The sequence below is a fragment of the Pollachius pollachius genome (assembly GCF_949987615.1).
Source record: "Pollachius pollachius genome assembly, chromosome: 11".
In the NCBI taxonomy this organism is placed as follows: Eukaryota; Metazoa; Chordata; class Actinopteri; order Gadiformes; family Gadidae; genus Pollachius; species Pollachius pollachius.
Genome location: NC_136944.1, coordinates 10,418,933 through 10,438,432, shown reverse-complemented (window position 1 = coordinate 10,438,432; position 19,500 = coordinate 10,418,933). Strand labels below are relative to the sequence as shown.

Below are 19,500 nucleotides of genomic sequence, written 5' to 3'. Positions count from 1 at the left end.
TCTCTCTCTCTCTCTCTCTCTCTCTCTTTGTGTGTCTCTCTCTCAAGTCTTGCCACAGTGTATTAAAAGTCATCACCACCACTGAAACGTCCCTGCTCTGTGTAAAATGCGTTACTACTCCTCCCCTCTACTTTAGCAGACTTGCTGATAATTCTAACTTCTATTGTGTGCCAGCCCAGCCGTCAACCTGCGACACAACTAATTTACCAAACTGATAGCTGGCCTTTAGGCCTAACGATGGGATTAGGCCTAATGATATCATAAGGCCTAAATATGTTATCAGGCCAAAATATGTGTGCCTAAAGATGATATCAATCCTAAATAAATTATTAGGCCTTAACACGATCAGGCCTAAAGATTTTAGTAGATTAAAAAGGTTTAATAGGTCATAAGGATGTGAGCAGGCCTAAATATGTTAATAGGCAGACAGTTGATATGCCGTAACGAGGTATTAGGACTGAAGGTGATTTACAGTAAACATGTTACAACTTACCATTAGTCCTTTACAGATGTTTTCATCCAAAGCGTTTTACACTGAATACATAAACATTTTAGCATTAAGGAGCAGGTAGGGGTTTAAGACATCTTGCTCAATTAGACTTATTAGACTAAACATGTTTCACAGTTGTTTTAAGGCCTGAAAACGATATTAGGCCTAAATATGCATAGGCCATCCAGATCCAGGTTTCACATTAATAAGTGAAGAGTTAATTGCGTCATTACACTTAACTGTTCACTGTAAAGCCACAGTTACGGTTAAGGATGATGAATCAGTTAAAGTTTTGGTGTGGCCCACCGCATTTCTCAACACCCCTGGCAGTAAAGTAAAAGTAATTTGAGTTATTAGAGTTGGAGAAATCAAGCTCAAGCAAGTAGCAATTAAATTGTAGGAAAAAGATTATGACTCATCGGAAGATGTCTCATCTATCAAACTTTATAGGCTTATATTTTTGACGGCTAAAATGTTATCTTAATTGACTAAAGAAGAAGTACACTCATAGTCAGTACCAAGCACTTTGTAGGAATAAAATGGAAAGTATAAAAAAAGTTTTCTACATCTAGGCTTTATGTAGGCCTATATATTTGAGAAAGCACAACGATAGTCCTATGCTAAATGCTACTGTGATTTTTTAAAGATATAATGCAGAGAATTTTGCACAACTATTTTTGATCATCAGAGACCTAGCCACGATTAATGTTCGACTGGTACTCTGGGTTCTCTATGGAGGGCAATTCCTCATTTATAAAATCTGTCATAAATAAAAAAAAGCCACACGAAAAAGTCTGCTTTTTCCCAAAACAACGAGAACGCTGGTGATCTCAGTCTCAGATTCTCATGCAATTTGCTTGGCTCTGCCCGATATGCGACTTCTGGGGCTTTGAAAGCCGCAATTTGATGCATGCCATCAATTCCTACCATTGTCGATGCAATTTTTCGTTTGAATGAAGATCCCCACGTTGTGGACTTGGTTACGCCCCACTGACTATCAGAGTTTTTGGCACGATGGTCGGTGTATATATTGTGTTGCGACTCTATGACTCCATGTTTTGTAAGTGGCAGGGCACAAGGTAGACAAATCAGAGGTGCGACTATTGAAGGGGCGGGGACTTCACGGATTGTGTTGAGGGAACTATTGGAGAAAGCTGATTTGCGAGTAGCAGATAAAAAAAGAGGGATTACAGCGCCAAAAAAGCGGTTTCCAAATTGAGGAGAGGCAAATGAAGACGCTCCGTAACTTGAACAGGAATCCACACATTTTCCACCCTCACCGCAGACTCCTTCAACCCTGGAAAGAAATGCCTGGGGAAATTCTTTCTTCCCTGTGGTAAAGGGTCCAAGGTTTCTCGTTAAAGCCTGGCTCCGTGCTTTAATTGTTGAGAGCGTAATTAGGATTGGAATGTTATTAAAAGTACATTTTGGAAAAAGGTCTTTAATGGGCTATGGATTAAAGTATTACAATGGTATTTATTTGATTGTTTTCCAGACTTGTTTATGTTTACACGTAACTCTTATAGCTAGGCCTAGGACAAAACTCATGTTTCCAAATGGATGAGGAGCCAAAATAAAATATTATAGACAGCCTCCTTAACTTATTTTCCTCTTTTACGTCCGTCTTAACAGATCTTTTTTTTTTATAAAGTTGTCCGACCTCCTTCCCTTGGTTGAAAACGATGTTGACCTGGCATCGACCTTTTGAACACGGCTCTGTTTCATTGGACTCCAGTTTACAGTTCCCTCCGAGTGGTCTTCTACCTGCTGCAGTAACTCTGCCAGGTCTACAGTGTAGGCTACAGAGTCACTTATTGGGCCCTTTAATTTCTGTCTTTGTTGTCACTTTATCGGCTGGGTTTTGATCAAAACCCAGCATCCCATTTTTCACCTTATTTCTTCTGCACATGAAGAGATCCCTAATTCTTCAAAGTTGGCAGACTGACAGGAAAAACCTTTGAAAAATAGGTTTAAATTTAACTGGGAAAAAATGAAATGCAGGACTTCATAGACACGCAGCAGACATGCAACATGCCCGCACATACAGAGAGAAAGAGTAAGAGCGAGAGAAAGTAAATATGTTCATATATGTAATCAAGCTTTCTACTCTCCTAGGAATGTGAGGATAAGTGATGAGGGCATATATGTATATGCGTATACATACTAAGTCGTTCCTTCTGTTGGCTATGCCGGTGGTTTTGGGCTAAGAATGACGACACCACAGCCAGGTCTCGTGACATGCTACACGGCACACATAGCAGGCTGTCACCAACGGTCATTCCCCTAGACACAGACGCAGACCAGTTCTAAAACCGTTTCGCATGCAAGACCTTCTCACGGAACATCGTTGGCAGGATAGTCTGGTCGTGAGCAGTGCAGAACAACCAACTAAAAAGTACAATGTCCGCATCTGAACAAAGCGTTCTGGAGCACGATGACAATGCCATACCTACTAACGACTTTGGATGAAGGTATCTGGTTAAGAACCAGATGGTAAATAGTAAAAAATAGTTTACTTCTAACACACACACACACACACGCACACACACACACACACACACACACACACACACACACACACACACACACGCGCACACACACACACACACACACACACACACACACACACACATACACACACACTTTCTAGGAAGTAGTATATCTAGTATTAAGTCTAAACTCTCTCCATCTAGTTAGTAGGACTGTATATCCTAGTCTATTTACATTCTTTCTCTATCTAGTAATATCCTAGTGGTTAGTCTGTCTACTTTATTTCTCTTTATACACTAGTTAGTCTATCAGTTAAGTATATCCTCCTATATAGTCTATCTACCCTTTTTCTCTATCTAGCTTGTAGTATATTCCACTAGCTGGTCTATCTACACTTTCTATATCAAGTAATTAGTATATTTTAGTTGTTAGTCCATCAATCTACACACTCTTAAATTACACTACATTTAGGGATTACATGAGGGATACATTCTTCCAGTTCATTCTCACCTGCTATGTCTTGTATGATTATGACTGTCCATAATTTAATTCTAAGAAATAGAAGGGGGGTAAAGCTACTCCCCTCTGTATTTGTATCACATCAGGCAATGGAAGCGATAGATTGTCAGGTGACCTACATCCACTCGATTAAATAAATAGAAATTTCCACCAAACACTTGCCTCTCCCTGACGTCATCATAACGTGTCTGACACCACTGCATGCTTTGATTCCTTTTTGCACATCAGAATCCTTTAAAGACAAAGTCTTAAACAGCTCAAGGCATGAAAATCTAAACGAATGACGCTACGTTCAATGGTTTTGACTCTATTACACTCCCAAGCTTGTTTCTACGTGACAGGACGATGAATGAATAGCGGACAGGGTGGGGGTTTCCAGGTAAGCTATTCCGTACCAGTGTCATTCTTCTCATCGATGACCAAACGCCACTTCAGAGGCTGCTAAATGCCTTGTCCAGAGCTGTGTCTATGGGTCTTTGAAGCTACCGTTGAACTATCCATCGGGATGTAATAGTCGTTTCAAGGGGCCAACGAACCGTGGGATTTGAAAATAAAGAAAAACACTCACATGACCCATTACCCTCTTCTCTAGATCTATTTTAGCATAAGCCAGAAAAACGCCTTGTGGTGGATATGAGCCCTTTACCTCCCCCAAACTGAGGAGAGCCTTATTGAATCTGTCATACCTGGCTCCCCATTGATGGACACACCGGCCCCCAAGGGCCCCTGAGGGCCAATGCTTAGGCTTGGGTGATACGATGCCCCAGAGTGATGGGAGATGGATGTACAGGGGACTCGGGTTACGGTAGACAGGCCCAGGACAGGCCGCTGGGGGTAGGGCGGGTGGGTGAAGCCCCCTGATTGATCCTGAAAACAGAGAGGCCTGTGGGAAAGAAGGTGGTGTAACTGAACCTGGAACAGATGTTTGACAGCGCTGCAAGAATGTGGTCATTCCCATGCAGGTAGTTTTCTTGAACTTCACACGCCCGTGCTCAACCACATTTGAGGAAATGTGATATTCAATATTGTCACTGGAATCGACAGGAATGGTGTGAAGTTTAACTCTTCTTTGTCCCTATTTGTTGCATCAAATTGTAAGTTTGGGATCCTTAAAATATGCAGCGCTTACAAGCACGTTAGCATAGAATAAGATAAATGTTGAAAGCATTAATGGCGCTGATATTTGTTGATCTTAGCAAAAGGCAAAAATCAGGACCAAACAGTAGTAGACTGAAGAACCATTCTTAATGGGAACTGATTAGAAATTACACTCAACAACATACAACTGAATACAGACTCCTGAATTAGGATTAACGTCATCATATAATCAGTAATGTTAAATTTTATAATAATATCGAATGTCTAATGGCAGACAAGCTCAAATCTGGTATTTCACTTTATATCGCTACATGTTTGCTAGAGTCGGGGATCTGTAGTGGAATAATTGTCGGCCAGCACATACTAGGAAAAAAATCTGTAAAGCCTTAAAATGAACACTCTGTGCATACCAGCCAATCTGCAGAAGTAGAATGTTTAAGATCCCCTTCTGAAAAAATCCATTTATATAATTATTTTATGTTAGACATTACTATTCCTTGGTAGAATATTTCTTAAAGAAACAGGAAACAAGATTTTACCTGGTTTCAAGCCTAGGTCCATGTCATCTCAACTAGATGTTCTGCTATATAGATTAATAAGGCTAATAGTCGTATCTATTCAAAAGAAATTGGGCTACTGATGAAAAAGTATTTATTTTACGACACTTGACAATAAAGTACTTGATTACATTGAGCATGATCAAAAGACACCCAATGTCTCGAAAGAAGGAAGACAACGAATCTAATCTACACATTAAGCAAGTCAGAAGATTGGCATGGCCTCGGTATCAGACCCTGCGGCAATCCAATTGATAACGAACATATCACCATGAATTGAAGAGGCAGGTAGATATATTTTGGTGCAAGGAGAATGTATACAAATGCCTTTGAAACGAGTTACAATTTAATTAATTTATATATCTATATACATTTCATTTTTTCAAAAAAGGACGCATTGGCCTAATGAATTACCTTCAAGTATAGCATTTAATGAAAGAAAAGGTATACGTTCTGTATATACATATATACGTGACGTATATTTGTAAATCATCTGTAATTTACTATGGTCTTAAACATATATTTAGTTAAATTAACAACCAATGAGCAACCATAAGTATTCGCTAGATATTTTTTACATGTTGCAAACACTTGCGCAAAAGTGGCGCCACCTGCTGGCCAATAAACAGCATTTCATTAACTTAAGTAGCCTTAATAAAAAATGAAATCACATGTTAATCCATCATTTTCAATAATAAATCATTTCCAACCGACACTTGCATCCATACATTTGTTAAATCACAAATGATTTTGTTATTGGGGATTTTTTCGATTGACTTTGAAGTTCATGGTAATGACGTCTTGTATACCCGCCTGGAGCTCGTCATGCTCCTGTACGGCGGAGACCCCTTTCGGCGTCCCGGTCAAAATGAGGTCGCCCTCCTCCAGTGTGATGATCTTGCTTATGTAACTGATGAGAAAAGGAATGGAGAAAATCATCTGAGCCGTGCAGCCGTTCTGTCGCAACTGGTCATTCACCTTCAACCACAGCGTCACGTTTCCCGGGTCAGGGATCCGTTCTTTGGGAATGAATTCGCTTATGGGGCAGGAGGTGTTGAAAGCTTTAGCCAGTGTCCATGGCAGACCCTTTGACTTGCAATCTTCCTGGATGTCTCGGGCTGTCATGTCCAAACACAACGCGTAGCCCGCAACGTGGTCCATAGCGTTACTCTGTGAGATAGCCGTGCCGCCCTTCCCAATTACAACCCCCAATTCAACTTCATGGTGCAAGTTGCTGGAGTAGAACGGGACCAGAATAGGGGAGCCCTCGGTAATATATGCAGAAGGTGGCTTCAAGAACAAAATAGGCTCTGTAGGAAGAGCATTCTTTAATTCCTTTGCATGGTCAGCATAATTTCGTCCCACGCAGATGATTTTCCTGCCCCATTCCCAGAACCGAGATATATTTCGCGCAGTCATTGCGTGTCTCAAAAAAAGTTTTCATCCGCTTCGAAGCAGTACGCGCCTGTAAAAATGACCTTTGACTGCAAAACCATGGACCTATTAGCAAAACCCTCCCACTTCCGTGTGATGTGTCAATCTACGGAGCCTCAAATGGGAACAAATATTTTGGGCTAAATTAGCAAAAGGTAGAAACGGGATAGCTAGTGGTATATATACAGTCACGAATGCACACTGAACAGTATACCCCGTATCCCTATTGAAATGCATGCAATCAAACTCAAATGCAATGTCAAAAAAATGTCAAATGCTGTAGGCCACCGTTCCAAGCAAACATACTCCGTAACACTCCCCCCTCAGCCGATTGGTGGAGTCGAGGAGGTTAAAGTTGATATGTGACGCAAAACTACGCGCCAACCAAACCCAAAAGAACCAGTTTACCTTATTGCATATATCAGCCTTGTAATGTTATTCAGGTCATTGATAACGAATGCCTGCACTCTTGGTTTTCTTGGAGCTGCAACGACTTACAGCCTTGGTTTGTTGTTATTTTCTTCATTATCAAGCTGACACTTTAGTTTGGTACACCTTGTTGGTTGTATAACCAGTGTAACGCAATCTTTATTTAGACTTTCACTGCTTGCCAGGCTGTGTTTTTCTTATTTTGGTTTTACGCTGATGTTCAGCATATTAATAAGAACTCGTATAGCTGTCGTATTCATCATAAAATACGTGTTTGAATGTTGCTTTTCGAACGAACTTGCCGTTATTTCCACTTTTTCAAGAAGTGTCAAGCATAACTTGACTCAAGCTAGACCAATTTGTTAAAAATTTGATTTGCCTAAAAGGCTATTGAAGCTCACTTTCCTTCTTTCCAAAATGTTAGCTGGTTGTCGATCATATTCTATTATTTCTGTCAATATCAAAGGCTGTCATTGTAAACCTTTATCTGATACATCTGTATGCATCCATCCAGTCCCTGTGAAAGTGAAAGCCCAGGCTGCTGCTCTTATCCACAACCTAGTGAGGAAGTCATCGGTTGTCGAACAATCCAACATGAAGATTGAACTACTTCCAGCGCTCAGTGACAACTACATGTACCTTGTGATCGACGTGGACTCCAAAGAAGCAGCTATTGTCGACCCCGTTGAGCCGATCAAGGTAGGTTGAGTACTCCCATTGTATACTCACTCTTTCTGAAGCGATTATAAATCCTTATCTCAATGTGAATGTGTGTCTTTACATATTAACAGGTAGTAAACAGGACATGATTAAACATGAGTAAAGCAAGCCTGTATATTTTTGTCTGTATTTCAGTTTTGTTCGCTACCTGTTAATTTGTGTACAGACACATATATTGTTGAATATATCTTTATCACTGAAATGCCACATAATTCCCTAACCAAACTTAGAAACTAGTTTAGGCCATACAACCGAATTTTCTAGGCCATACTATGTAGTTGTTGAGCATAACATTATATGGTCATGGTTTGGTGAAACCAGATGATGGGTCAAATAGAACAGACTCAGGGTGCACTGAGACCTGTACCTTGTAAACATACCAAGGGCTTATGCCTGGTATAGCGATCACAGCCCATAGAGAAGATAGATGGAAACCAAATAAAATTCCGGAAGGAGTTCCCCAACTAACACCTAGTGTATGCTCACAGCAGCCAAACAAGAGAAGCTTCCCATTTAGGTGGAGCCACAAACTTTGACTGAATAAAAGAATGCATTGGGGACAGTTAGTTCTGTAGGACAACACCATTGAGATCAGTTTAATAAGTAAACGTTCAACTGTGGCTGCGCCATTACAGGTTATTGAAGCAGTCAGGAAACATGGAGTACGACTCACAACAGTGTTGACAACCCATCACCATTGGTAAACAATATCTACTATTGCAATTTGAAAAAAGCATTGGCATCCTGATGGTTATTGTAGGGGGTAACATAAGCCTGTTGGCTCTGCAGGGATCATGCCGGGGGGAATGAGAAGATGGTCAGGTTGATGCCGGGACTAAAGGTGTATGGAGGGGATGACCGAGTCGATGCCCTCACGAAGAAGGTCGCTCATTCCAACACTCTCAAAGTAAGGCTCTCTGTATGCACATCCAAACTGTGTTCTTGAGCGAGGTGGCTGTCCAATACTTGAGTTGTGTATTCCATATCTGTTTTAAAATGTTTTGGGATTTTTAAGTACGATGGCGTGCTCAGCCTTGGTGCAGAGTTACAGCCAATACGAACCAGTCCCACAATGAGCTTTCCACAAATGTGCTGTTTTTTAGAGGCGGGTCAATGTGGAGGGTGGGGGTGTGGCCCTGAGCAGCTTGCGGCCACAGTACCATGCGCTTGTGTTTACAGTGGATGTATCGCAATGGCGAGGCGCACACAGCTTTTGGCCGTGTTCTGTAAATATTCTAGAACACTCCAGGTGCTCCGGCGGCAGTCCTGGAGCTCTACATCTAAATAATATTATACGTAGATATCTATAAAATGAATGCATATTATCACAGCCAAAAGCTGTGTGCACCTCTAGACGATATTATGAACCCAACCGCGTCGGGTTCTCCGACGTCTCTGGTTCTTCCACTTCCACATCAATCTGTAGTAGACTGAACCGTGACATGGAGGAGAAAGGGATTGTTGACCGCGATTGTCTCCCGCCAGATCCTCGCTGCCCGCGGCCGAGGCACCACCGCCCCTCGGTGATACCTCGGCAGCGGCGCTCCCCCCACTATGAGTCTTTTTGTCGAAATACCAGAGACGTCTGAGAACACAACGTGTTATGCGCAGAACGGTTATCCAACTAACAAAGAAGTGTACAACACTTGCGTTACAGTGTGTGTATTTACACACACACACACAAACACACACACATTTGGCGCTCGCACGGTCGTAGCTCATTGTCTCATTGGCGGGCCACATTCTCTGGGCGGGCAAAGCAGAGAAAGGGGAGTTAACATGTCCCCGTCTGAGGACATAAGGGGAAAATTCCAAATTTGCGTGTCTGAGCTTTGTTTTTTCAAAGGCAGAGCAGGATACCTAGTGCTCGTTTTACACCTTACACCATCTCTAGCTACTAGGGGACCATAGGCAGGTTAGGGGAACTCATATTAATGTTAGAAAACCTCATTAAGTAAATTTTCCACGCCATGGGACCTTCAACTGCTTGAATTACAAAACTGTAGTAAATTACTAGCTATGATGAGACATGGAAGAAATTTGTGTGGCCGTAATGCAAATGGCTCATGCATTATAGATGCCTTAAAATCTCATTCAATTTCATTTATATCTTTTACATACTGTAGATCTATTTTTTCTTAGTTTTTTTCTCGTTTTAATTGTTTGACTATGTTGTACTCTGAATCCTTATTGTCCATCCTGGGTTTAATAAAGTTCTTTATCAAAGTGCATTGAACCATACTTCCGTGTGCGTTCCAAGGTTGGCTCCCTCACTGTGAAATGCCTGTTCACTCCATGTCACACGACCGGCCACATCTGTTACTATGTAACCAAAGAGAACAGCACCGAACCCCCAGCAGTGTTCACAGGTATCGCCACTTAGGTTGGCCTACGCCCTCTTTGTGTACGATAATGATCGTAAGATTTCCCCATGTCCACATCTGTAGGCATCCTTGAGCAAGATGCTTTCTGCAGTAAAACATAAATATTGCATGGATCACAAGAGTTGCCCTATGATGTAGTCTCCATTAATTTGTTCCAGGGGACACGCTCTTTGTTGCCGGCTGTGGTAAATTCTTTGAAGGCACGGCAGAGCAGATGTACAAGGCCCTGATAGAGACTCTTGGAAAACTTCCACCTGAGACGGTAACTACTGCTTCCAAAGACTTCATCCGTAATGTAAACCTATTATACTAAAATAAACATGCATAGTAGACAGGAGCCATCATTGCACTTCTACTCCGGTGCCTTGGGGGCGAATATGGGACCATAGATGTTTGTTTTATTTCCCTTTACTTAAAGTCATTTTCTTTGTAGCAGAGAGAGACGGTTCATAAGTGCCTCGTAGTATCAATGTCCCAGTAATATTTTCCCTTGTGTTTTCAGCGTGTTTACTGCGGTCACGAGTACACCGTCAGCAATCTGAAATTTGCACGACACGTGGAACCAGACAATGAAGACGTTCTCAAGAAGCTAGAGTGGGCCAAGGTATCATATCTCATGGTGTCCTTTCAGTGAAGCTGGCTGCTGTCATTGTTTGGACCTATGAGAATAACATTAGATCCATTGATGTGACGTAATCCTAGGAACAATGCGACAAGGGTGAACCCACCGTTCCATCCACCGTGGCAGATGAATTCACATACAACCCTTTTATGAGAGTAAAGTATGTAAATTCCTGTTCTCTTACTATTATTATAAGGAAAGCCTATTTTTTTTTACCTAAAGCGCCAGTGAACCCACTGTTTCAGATGGAATTCTAACAATTGATTTGAAAAAAAAAATGTTTTAGGCTGTTTTAGCCCCATGGTTATTCCCATGGTTTAGACCCACGCTAACTTTATGATATTTCTTCAGTACCTTTGTTGTGTAACTGTTATTAGCGTTATAATAAGCGATGTTGTATATGAAATGCGCCACACACCGTCGCGTTATACTGAACTGCTCAGACGGAGCTTTATCATCATTACAATAAGTGTCTGAAAAGGCAAACACTGCAATCAACCAGTGCCCAGACAGAGCTCCACGCATCCACCCAAACCACACCGCTGTTTCCCCTAGGTCCTGAAGTCAGAGTGCCTCGGGAAAAGGTACTCGGACGTCACGAACAGAATGCCACTGGTGTACACGTGGAACGTTCAAAGTGTTTTGGGGAGAATGGCAAGAACATAGGATTTACCCCATTTTTCTCTAAATTGGGGACATTTCAGTAAATGGCATAGATATCTATGTTGACGATCATATACTGTAGGACAAATGGCCATGTTTAAAACAAATACAATTGGTTTTGGGTTCACTGGCTCTTTAAGTACAAACTATTTTCTTTGGTGGGTAAGATATTTACCTTAACATAAATGTGTTATTTTCTTTGCTTGCTTCTAGGGAGAAGTCTGTGCAAGACCATGTTAAACAGACTGAGGCTATTAACACAATGAGAAGTCTACGGAAAGAGAAGGATACCTTTAAGGTCCCCAAGCTGTGAAGCTCATTGCGTGAATATGATCTCTGCATGCTACTGGAAACAAAATAAGTCTTATTTTTTATTTCTCAAAATTGAGCTAAAAAGCTGGAATCCAATGAAATATTTATTTAAAAAACTGAAACTTATGGGGATGAGGCATTCAAAGTAAGTTATGTTTTAAAACTGAAAAATATAAAATAATTCTCTTTTTTTTACAAATACATATTTTGGGGGAATTCTGCAGGAGCCAATATGGCGTAATGCTTGATTTGAGATTATATGAGGAAGAGAAGTTTTACCTGTAAATAATTTCCACTCTAATGTAATGGCTAATCCCGAAATAGTTTTTGGTTAATGTATAACACTTTCAGTGTTGTTCAATATGTTGATGGAGAGCTTTTTGATTAGGCCTACTGCTACTTGTCTTAATATGTTATGTATTAATTTTTGTTGTGTAGAAGCTTTATTGTTAAACATTGTTCTATGAAGGATGATCCACATATTGGGAAATTGTTATTTCTACTTGAGTTTACAATAAGTTCTTCATATAGTCCGAATTTGTCTGTTAATCATCAAAGGTAAAAAAAAATAGTTGGAATGATTCTGTTCAATTAGTTATAAACCACCTGCAGTGCAATATTTAACCCATACTTCACGTTGACCTTTCTTTTCAAATGACTTACCACCAAGAACGTAATTCAAAAGTTGTGGAAGCTTCTGAACAAATTAAAATGCCTTAGATTTGACATTTGTCGAACTTGTGTGACATTGAACCGAAGCTGGGACCATGAAAACATCTGAATTAGAAAGTTTATCAACAATGAAATGTGTTCATCCATCAGTCAATCCAATCAGATTTTTTCCTAAATGAACCCATTTTACTCTTGTCCACTCTTGAAGGTCTGTGGTGTCTGAGGTTATAGATCAGTTATATAGTTTAGTTGTGTCAGTTGGACACCCAGTTAAACCTAGCCCTATATTTCTTTGGTCTCACAAACAAGTGCAGAAAGACGTTACAGAAATATTATTTGACTCATCAGATTACTATCTCAACTCTTAATGGCCACACGCACACAATTATGATTGTATATTATATATAATCAACTTATTCGTATCGCTTCCTTCTGCGGCAGTTGGGTGCAATGATATCTACAGTAGCATGGCTCCAGTAACTCACATTGAAGTTTTCCTGTCAAGCTGTTCAGCACACTAAATGTTTCCTGTTAAAATGTATGCCTTCGAGCTGAAAAAGTTAATGTAGAACTTTCTTTAGAGTTCATGCACTATCAAGGAAGTGCCCATTTATGGGCTGTTCTTCCCCTCTCTTAATAGTAGTATAAATGTATATAGTATAAATGCCGTCTCGGATAGAGGCCTTATTTTACACAGATGAGCACTCTTTTACTTAAGAACCAAGTGGCCTGAAACATGGAACTTGGGTTTTTAGGCTTGGTGAATACCACGTCGGATGAAGTCCGAAGGCAAAGGCGACCTACCTAATGGACACATTCTTCATATGGGGAAGCCACAAGGTAATTCTACAAAGGTGTCTCATCTCACTCAAGCCCAATGCATTGAATGATGTGGTTTCCTAACAAAGATGTTAGACAGACAAAGTGCAACAGAACAAGACCCATGTGACAAATGTATTGCATGTAATTGTATGTTCTTGTTCAATTGAACTAAGTTGTTTAATTTAACTGACTTTTTGATATTAATACTACCGCCCTTCCTGTGCAGTAACTAAAACAAGGTATTGGAAACTGAAGAGCCGGGTGTCTCATGTTATAAGATGGGCTTGATCAGATCATTCCATGTAGGGTTAATATCTATTACAATTATTATTTTAGCCACACACATCACATGTCATTTGAGTCACAAGGCTTGATCATTTAAAATATATATTTAATTACAATCTTCATAATGCAGGAATGATAAAATAGTGATACATTTATTCATTATTTGAAAATATTGGTAGTCTTCACACAATAGACTAGCAGTCTTTCTGCAACCAAAACGTCAAAATGTGCAACAAAGAAAGTGTGAAAAATTATATAAATAACCTCTTTTCCCTTGGACGGTTGTAGAGATACATTTGATACTTTTCGTGTAGATCGATTCAGGCCTATATGCGTGATTGGTGTGCGTTTCCTTTATTGAAAACCATATTTAAGATCCCATCCAGTTCTCCGCCTCCTCCTTTTCACCACTTGATGACGAGTCCGTTGGAGATCTTCTCCACTCCGTGGTACTGTGTGCGCAGCAGCTGCCTGGCCCGCTCAGCCCCTACGTTGTGAAGCCAGGAGTGGTAGAGCTCCGACACGCGGAGGTCCTCCTCTGGGAGAGAGGCCGTCTCGGCCTTGTAGAGCCGCTCCACCTGCTGCAGGAGCTCCTTGCTGGTCTGATCCGGCAAGGGCTTAAGCTGGCCCCCTCCGTTCAGACAGCCTTGGCACGGTGGTGGTGGTGGGGGCAAGGGTAAAGAACAACAGAGAACATGTGCTATTTGGTGGTGGAGGATAGCACGGGAATTCATCTGAGTAGGTTTTAATGGACTTGATTGACAATGATTTGATAAATGCGAATAGGAAAAACGAATTGGATTTATACACCAAAGGCTGTGGCTGTAAGTTTATATTTTTGAATGGCTTCACATTTATTTTTTTATTATTGTTAATACAGCATTCCTATTTATCTGAACCATTACCATAAACATTGGCTTCAATATTGTATAAAACTACCAATTGTCTTTGGATTCCCCTCCTCTCCTTACCTGAGGGACAGGCCATCACCTCCACAAAGTGGTACGGGGACTTTCCCCTCTTGAGTTTCTGCACCAGGTTTTGGATGTTACGGAAGCCATAGGTACTGGCGAAGCGCAGCAACACCACGCCATCCTTCTCCAAGGTCACCTCCTGGAAGTCCTTGTTCCTATGCGTTAAGGGGTGATGGTGAGGGGGCAGGGCGCTGGAGGGAACTGGGTTTGATCCCTTAATGTGCACTGCACCCTAGCTTTAGGCATCGATGAAGATGCCCTGACCCCCCTATACCTGCTCATTAAGGACATGAAATCCCTAAGTCGCTAAATAATAAAAGCATCTTCAAAATGTAAAACCAACTTGTAGAAAGAACGAAATTCATCTTTGTTAACATCTGAAAGGAATACAAAAAGAAATACTACTGATGTAATATCCCTAGTCGAAATGGAGAAGACAGCATTTGATTACCATTATTTGGAGACAAAAATAAATAATAAAATCATGATAAAAATAAAAACATGCTAGTGACAATTGACCAGTTGATTTGTCATGAAAATAATGGATGTGTCTTCCCTGCACCAGCTAAGCCTTTTGCTGTGGAACATTCTGGAGGACCTACTTCAGTGTCTTGTAGGTGAGCTCCTTCACCTCCTCTCCAAACAGCTGCTTGGCGGTGTGTGTGAACACGTGGTGGAGGTAACCCCCGGAACCCCCACCCGCGTGGCTCAGTAACTCACCGCCGCTCACGTTGCTGAATCTGCACACAGTTAAACAAACCATCACCTACCATCTAATGCACTTCCATATGTATTCATTTAGTTCAATAAATGCAGTCAGACCTCTTTGTTAAATGTAATGTTTTATTGTTTAATGTCTTTCATTGTGTTTTATTTACCATTTGTCTATTTATATTTTAATATGTTTTGCAAGGATACATACTGATTAGGTACCACACAAATTAAAAACTAAAATCCAATCATAAATAGGGGTTTAGTTGGGGGGGAAGAAAAATGAAATCTATCTTTTAGAACTCATGTATAACGTAACATTTTTATAGCTCCAGTGCCTCTTGTGGATCGTAGCAAGCAACGGTTCAACACTGATCAACCAGATCAATCACTTACAGTTCATCTAGCGGCGCAGCCTTGACCTCATTCAGGATCACCTTCTCCTGCTCCAACATGCTCAGAACTTCTCCTGCAGTGACATCAAGTGGACAATGCATCAAAAGTCAATAAGAAAAATATTCACACACACACACATGCGCACACACACACACACACAACTTGCCAGAGGTGATGACCAGGTCCACCTCCCGGGACTCTGCTTCCTGGAGGTAGAAGTCTGGCCGGGAGGCCTCTAGTTTCTTATCGTAGCAGGGCATCACTGCTACGTGAAAAATCTGCCGAGGACTCAAGCCCTGACCATAAGACAAAACACTATCATCATCATAGTGTTCAGTTAATCACAGTTTATGACTGCGTGAAATGAATGGTACAGGTGTGGTTTTGCCAATTTGGGAGCATTTCAATAGGGCAATACCCTGGAAATCCAGAGTTCTCACGAGAGCACAATTTGAATTTGCTCAGCGAGTCAAATGAGCAATATACTAATTCCCTGATTCCCCGGGATCCGAACATTAACCAATCACATAGGTGTATCTGATATAGGCGGGCCAGAAGCAAGCTAAACAGATGACCACAGCACTGCTACGGAATCAGTCCATAAACATTGCAAGATGGCTACGGATGAACACCAGTTGTTTAAAACGGCTATGACTGCTACAATGAAAGAGTTAGACTTGGCTTTTCCTTTAAAATAAGCTTTCCTTTGCAAGAAGGATGTTTTTGCTGTTTTACCGACCGGATATGGTAAGAGTCTAATCTATCGGTTAGCTCCGCTGGTAACTGAGCATATGGGGCCCTGGATAAGTCCCCCCTTGTATTCTTCTGATGGGTCGTAGTGTTATCCAATTGCGTGCAGTGATATTTTCAAATGCATGCTTGGTGCCACCCCTCGATTTGGGCCAATTTTATTACTCGTTGCCAGACCCTACAGCTTTCTAGATGTGGGTCTGGATTTTCAGGCTAATATGGCAAAGTAAACCACGAGAAACCAATTATCAACCAACCAACAACTGAAATGAACACTATATTTGCCATTCATCCACAAGCTTATAAACAGACAACCACAAATACAGAGAGGCGACAGGATATTTTAATGAGGTGACTTAGGTTATCTGTAACTCTTCCCTCACCTGTGCTTCAGCAAAGTAGTCCTTCACCAGGGATCCCATCATCTGCTGAGGAGAGCGTGTGGTGCTGATATACGGAAGGATGAACTCCCCATGGGTCTTCTCTGCATAGCAGATCCAACCTTATAAATATAAACACACAAAGACACTTGTAACTGCATCATGGGTGTTGGTTATTTTACAGATAGAGCCTGATGTTGTTTTGTTTTTATTTCAGCTTTAATAAATGTACAGGTTCAGAAGTAGTACTGAACTTCACACTTACTCAAAAAGGCAGGATTTACAAAGATTTACATCACAACATTAATAGCAAACAAAGTCCTTGATTATATCTTTCTCGTTGTGCGACAACAGTGTTATAGTGAGCACTACATGCTCACTATAGCAGGTGTGTCTGGGTCATGGCTGGGTCATCTGAATGTTACAATACCTGGGCAGGCAGATGTCAACATGGGCAGAGCTGTCTTGTCCTGCTCACTCCTCTGGAAGCGTTCCAGGAACTCCTCCTGGCTCTCCAGCAAACTGAAGGTCCGGCTGAAGCCTGTGTCGAAGACGTGATGGACCCCTGTACCGTAATCCCAGCATCGTTAGTACCATGTTATTACTAGAATGCCAGGCTACATCCTGACCGCACAGACCTCTACAACCTATACACCTTGTAACTTTGTGTAAACGCTTTTCATTTATTTATGTATTAAAAAAGGGACAATGGTCATTGACTGTACCAGATTTAGCTGAATTTAGTTGATGTTGATAGAGAAATAGATAGATAGATAGATAGATAGATAGATAGATATCTATAAATTTAGATAAGCCATAAAAAGCCATTTTAAAAACGACCCTATGGTGAAATCACACATGTCCACTAAATAGAGATCTGAACCTGATGTATTGATTGTGTCAAATGTGTACTATATGTTAGTATGACATTATATGTATATCATGTGTTGTCTTCCTATTTTTGACATTTGCAAAGCCCCCGGCTTAGATTAGTATTGTGAATTTAATTTAATTTTTGGCAGCAAGGTTATACTAAGGAGGTACTCTGCGGTTCAACTGACCGAGGCCTTTGAGGAAGGACGTGAGCCTCCGGCCTGTCTCGCTGCTACTCATCCCAAAGCGTGCGGCCAGCGAGGCTCTGGACTGGGGCGAAACTGACACCACCACCACCACCTGGTCTGTGGCACTGGCCAGCTGTGGAGGGCAAAGAAAAGGCAAGCATGTGTGCATATCTGCCATATGGATTGTACATCCTCAAACTCAATCGTTTAAAATAGAGATCTACTAGCTTACCTTAAATGTCAATTATCTGATTGTCTAGCATGTACCTTGTTATTGCGGAGCACCTTGAAGATCTCCTCCTGACTCTGCTGGGCGATTAGGACACTTTCAGCAGAGGTGATACAGCCACTACATGCCAGACAGTCGTTTAATGTGATCTTGGCTTTCTCCAGCTTCTGCTTCCCGCCATCCTAGGGACACCGAGAAGGTTTGATTTGAATATGTTAATGTTAAGAGTTTGCTACTGTTGTCAGTGTCAAATGGTTTGAATGGCCCTACGTGGCTTGAGAGCTACAACCTACCTGGTTGATTTGGAAGTAGCTCCCATCGTCTTCGATTTGTATTTTGGCAACAGATTTCCCTTGCTTCTTTTCTAGTTTGACAGGTTTGACACATTCCTGTTAAAAAAAACAAAATACTTCCAATATTGCCATGTCTTGCTCAAAATACGGTAATAGTATCCGGTTGTTATTAAAAAAACATTTATAATTAAGAAAATACCAGCAGGAAAATAAACGTTTGAAAACAGACATATCCTCATCATGATGTATCAGATGGTTGGAGAAAACCAACTTAAAAAACATGTCGCATTGGCTGTAACCAACATCATAACGTAAGTGCTGAGTAATGGCTGAGTAAGAAGACTGCAATCCTGCAAACAAATGGTTGTACTACAAACTAATTGTCATTGACTACATGTGGGAAGATGAACACAATATATCACAATACCAGCACAATTTTAAAGATACTACACCCTCAAGTTAACGTTATATTTAAGTTAACGTTATATTTCTCATTATATTGGACTGCATGATGTATGTCAAACAAACACATGGCGCAGTAGTGTCTAGACTTTAGAGTGTAGACAGCCTCCTGCCAACGTTACGGTGACTAAAATATCATGGCAATAGCAGGAAACGTCTACAAGAACATTTAAATATAATCAGGAGTCATATAGTAAATGTCAATACCTGGGATGGCGTTATGAAATCATCAAGATCGGTCAGCTTCAAAACACCACTGAAGTGAGAAGCCATGTCTACTGCCGTAAAGTGACGGTTGTTTGGTTTAGTGTCGTGATTTTTATGCCAGTGTTTGAATGGATGTAATCCACACTAACGCAGAAGCGTAACACGGATGGGTCTCTGTTGTTCAATAAACATTTTTGTTTAACCGATATATTCTTGTTAAGGATGTTTAGGTATTCACAATGCTTGCTGGGTTTTTTATGCATTACTGAATGAGATTTTAATATCTTTAGCTTCATTAAGACGTTGACTGCTAATGTGTGCCTAAGTGAATGAGTCAATATTTATTGGGACTCGACCAGCTATGTCTTGCCATTCATTAAAGTATGCTATAGCCTACCATTGAATAGGCAGTACATTAAACAAAACCGGTTGATAAATAATACATTTGATATACCAAAAGCAGATGCATACTGTGATAAAAGATATAAAACAAATGATTAATGCAACAATTATGATACAAGAACTGGGAGAATATCACCA

The 19,500-nt window shown here is 40.9% G+C and overlaps 3 protein-coding genes across 3 annotated transcripts; 1 reads left to right on the top strand and 2 right to left on the bottom strand.

Annotated features, from left to right (window-relative positions):
- Positions 1-5,259: 5,259 nt before the first annotated feature.
- Positions 5,260-6,660, bottom strand: fahd1 (fumarylacetoacetate hydrolase domain containing 1). The gene has a single exon (XM_079746893.1). The coding sequence runs from the start codon at positions 6,571-6,573 to the stop codon at positions 5,908-5,910; it is 666 nt and encodes a 221-aa protein (XP_079603019.1). The 5' UTR covers positions 6,574-6,660; the 3' UTR covers positions 5,260-5,907.
- A 318-nt stretch (positions 6,661-6,978) lies between these two features.
- hagh (hydroxyacylglutathione hydrolase) lies at positions 6,979-12,438 on the top strand. The gene is made up of 9 exons (XM_079745914.1): positions 6,979-7,093; positions 7,532-7,716; positions 8,373-8,437; positions 8,527-8,644; positions 9,998-10,106; positions 10,280-10,383; positions 10,624-10,725; positions 10,824-10,903; positions 11,620-12,438. Exons 1-9 carry the CDS (start codon positions 7,021-7,023, stop codon positions 11,717-11,719), a joined length of 936 nt encoding a protein of 311 aa, XP_079602040.1. The 5' UTR covers positions 6,979-7,020; the 3' UTR covers positions 11,720-12,438.
- A 1,190-nt stretch (positions 12,439-13,628) lies between these two features.
- Positions 13,629-19,085, bottom strand: narfl (nuclear prelamin A recognition factor-like). The gene is made up of 11 exons (XM_079745840.1): positions 18,961-19,085; positions 18,292-18,387; positions 18,037-18,180; positions 17,770-17,902; positions 17,139-17,273; positions 16,712-16,830; positions 15,745-15,874; positions 15,579-15,651; positions 15,074-15,211; positions 14,469-14,626; positions 13,629-14,143 (listed from the first exon to the last, which is right to left on the bottom strand). Exons 1-11 carry the CDS (start codon positions 19,024-19,026, stop codon positions 13,902-13,904), a joined length of 1,434 nt encoding a protein of 477 aa, XP_079601966.1. The 5' UTR covers positions 19,027-19,085; the 3' UTR covers positions 13,629-13,901.
- Positions 19,086-19,500: the final 415 nt, after the last annotated feature.

Excerpts from the sequence above, each read along its gene's own strand:
- fahd1 (XM_079746893.1), bottom strand. The coding sequence starts at position 6,573 with ATGACTGCGCGAAATATATCTCGGTTCTGGGAATGGGGCAGGAAAATC.
- hagh (XM_079745914.1), top strand. The coding sequence starts at position 7,021 with ATGTTATTCAGGTCATTGATAACGAATGCCTGCACTCTTGGTTTTCTT. Across the intron at positions 8,645-9,997 it reads CTCATTCCAACACTCTCAAA|GTTGGCTCCCTCACTGTGAA; the intron begins GTAAGGCTCTCT and ends GTGCGTTCCAAG. Across the intron at positions 10,904-11,619 it reads AACCCTTTTATGAGAGTAAA|GGAGAAGTCTGTGCAAGACC; the intron begins GTATGTAAATTC and ends GCTTGCTTCTAG.
- narfl (XM_079745840.1), bottom strand. The coding sequence starts at position 19,026 with ATGGCTTCTCACTTCAGTGGTGTTTTGAAGCTGACCGATCTTGATGAT. Across the intron at positions 18,388-18,960 it reads ATTTCATAACGCCATCCCAG|GAATGTGTCAAACCTGTCAA; the intron begins GTATTGACATTT and ends TTTTTTTAACAG. Across the intron at positions 15,212-15,578 it reads GCTGCGCCGCTAGATGAACT|ATTCAGCAACGTGAGCGGCG; the intron begins GTAAGTGATTGA and ends AACTGTGTGCAG.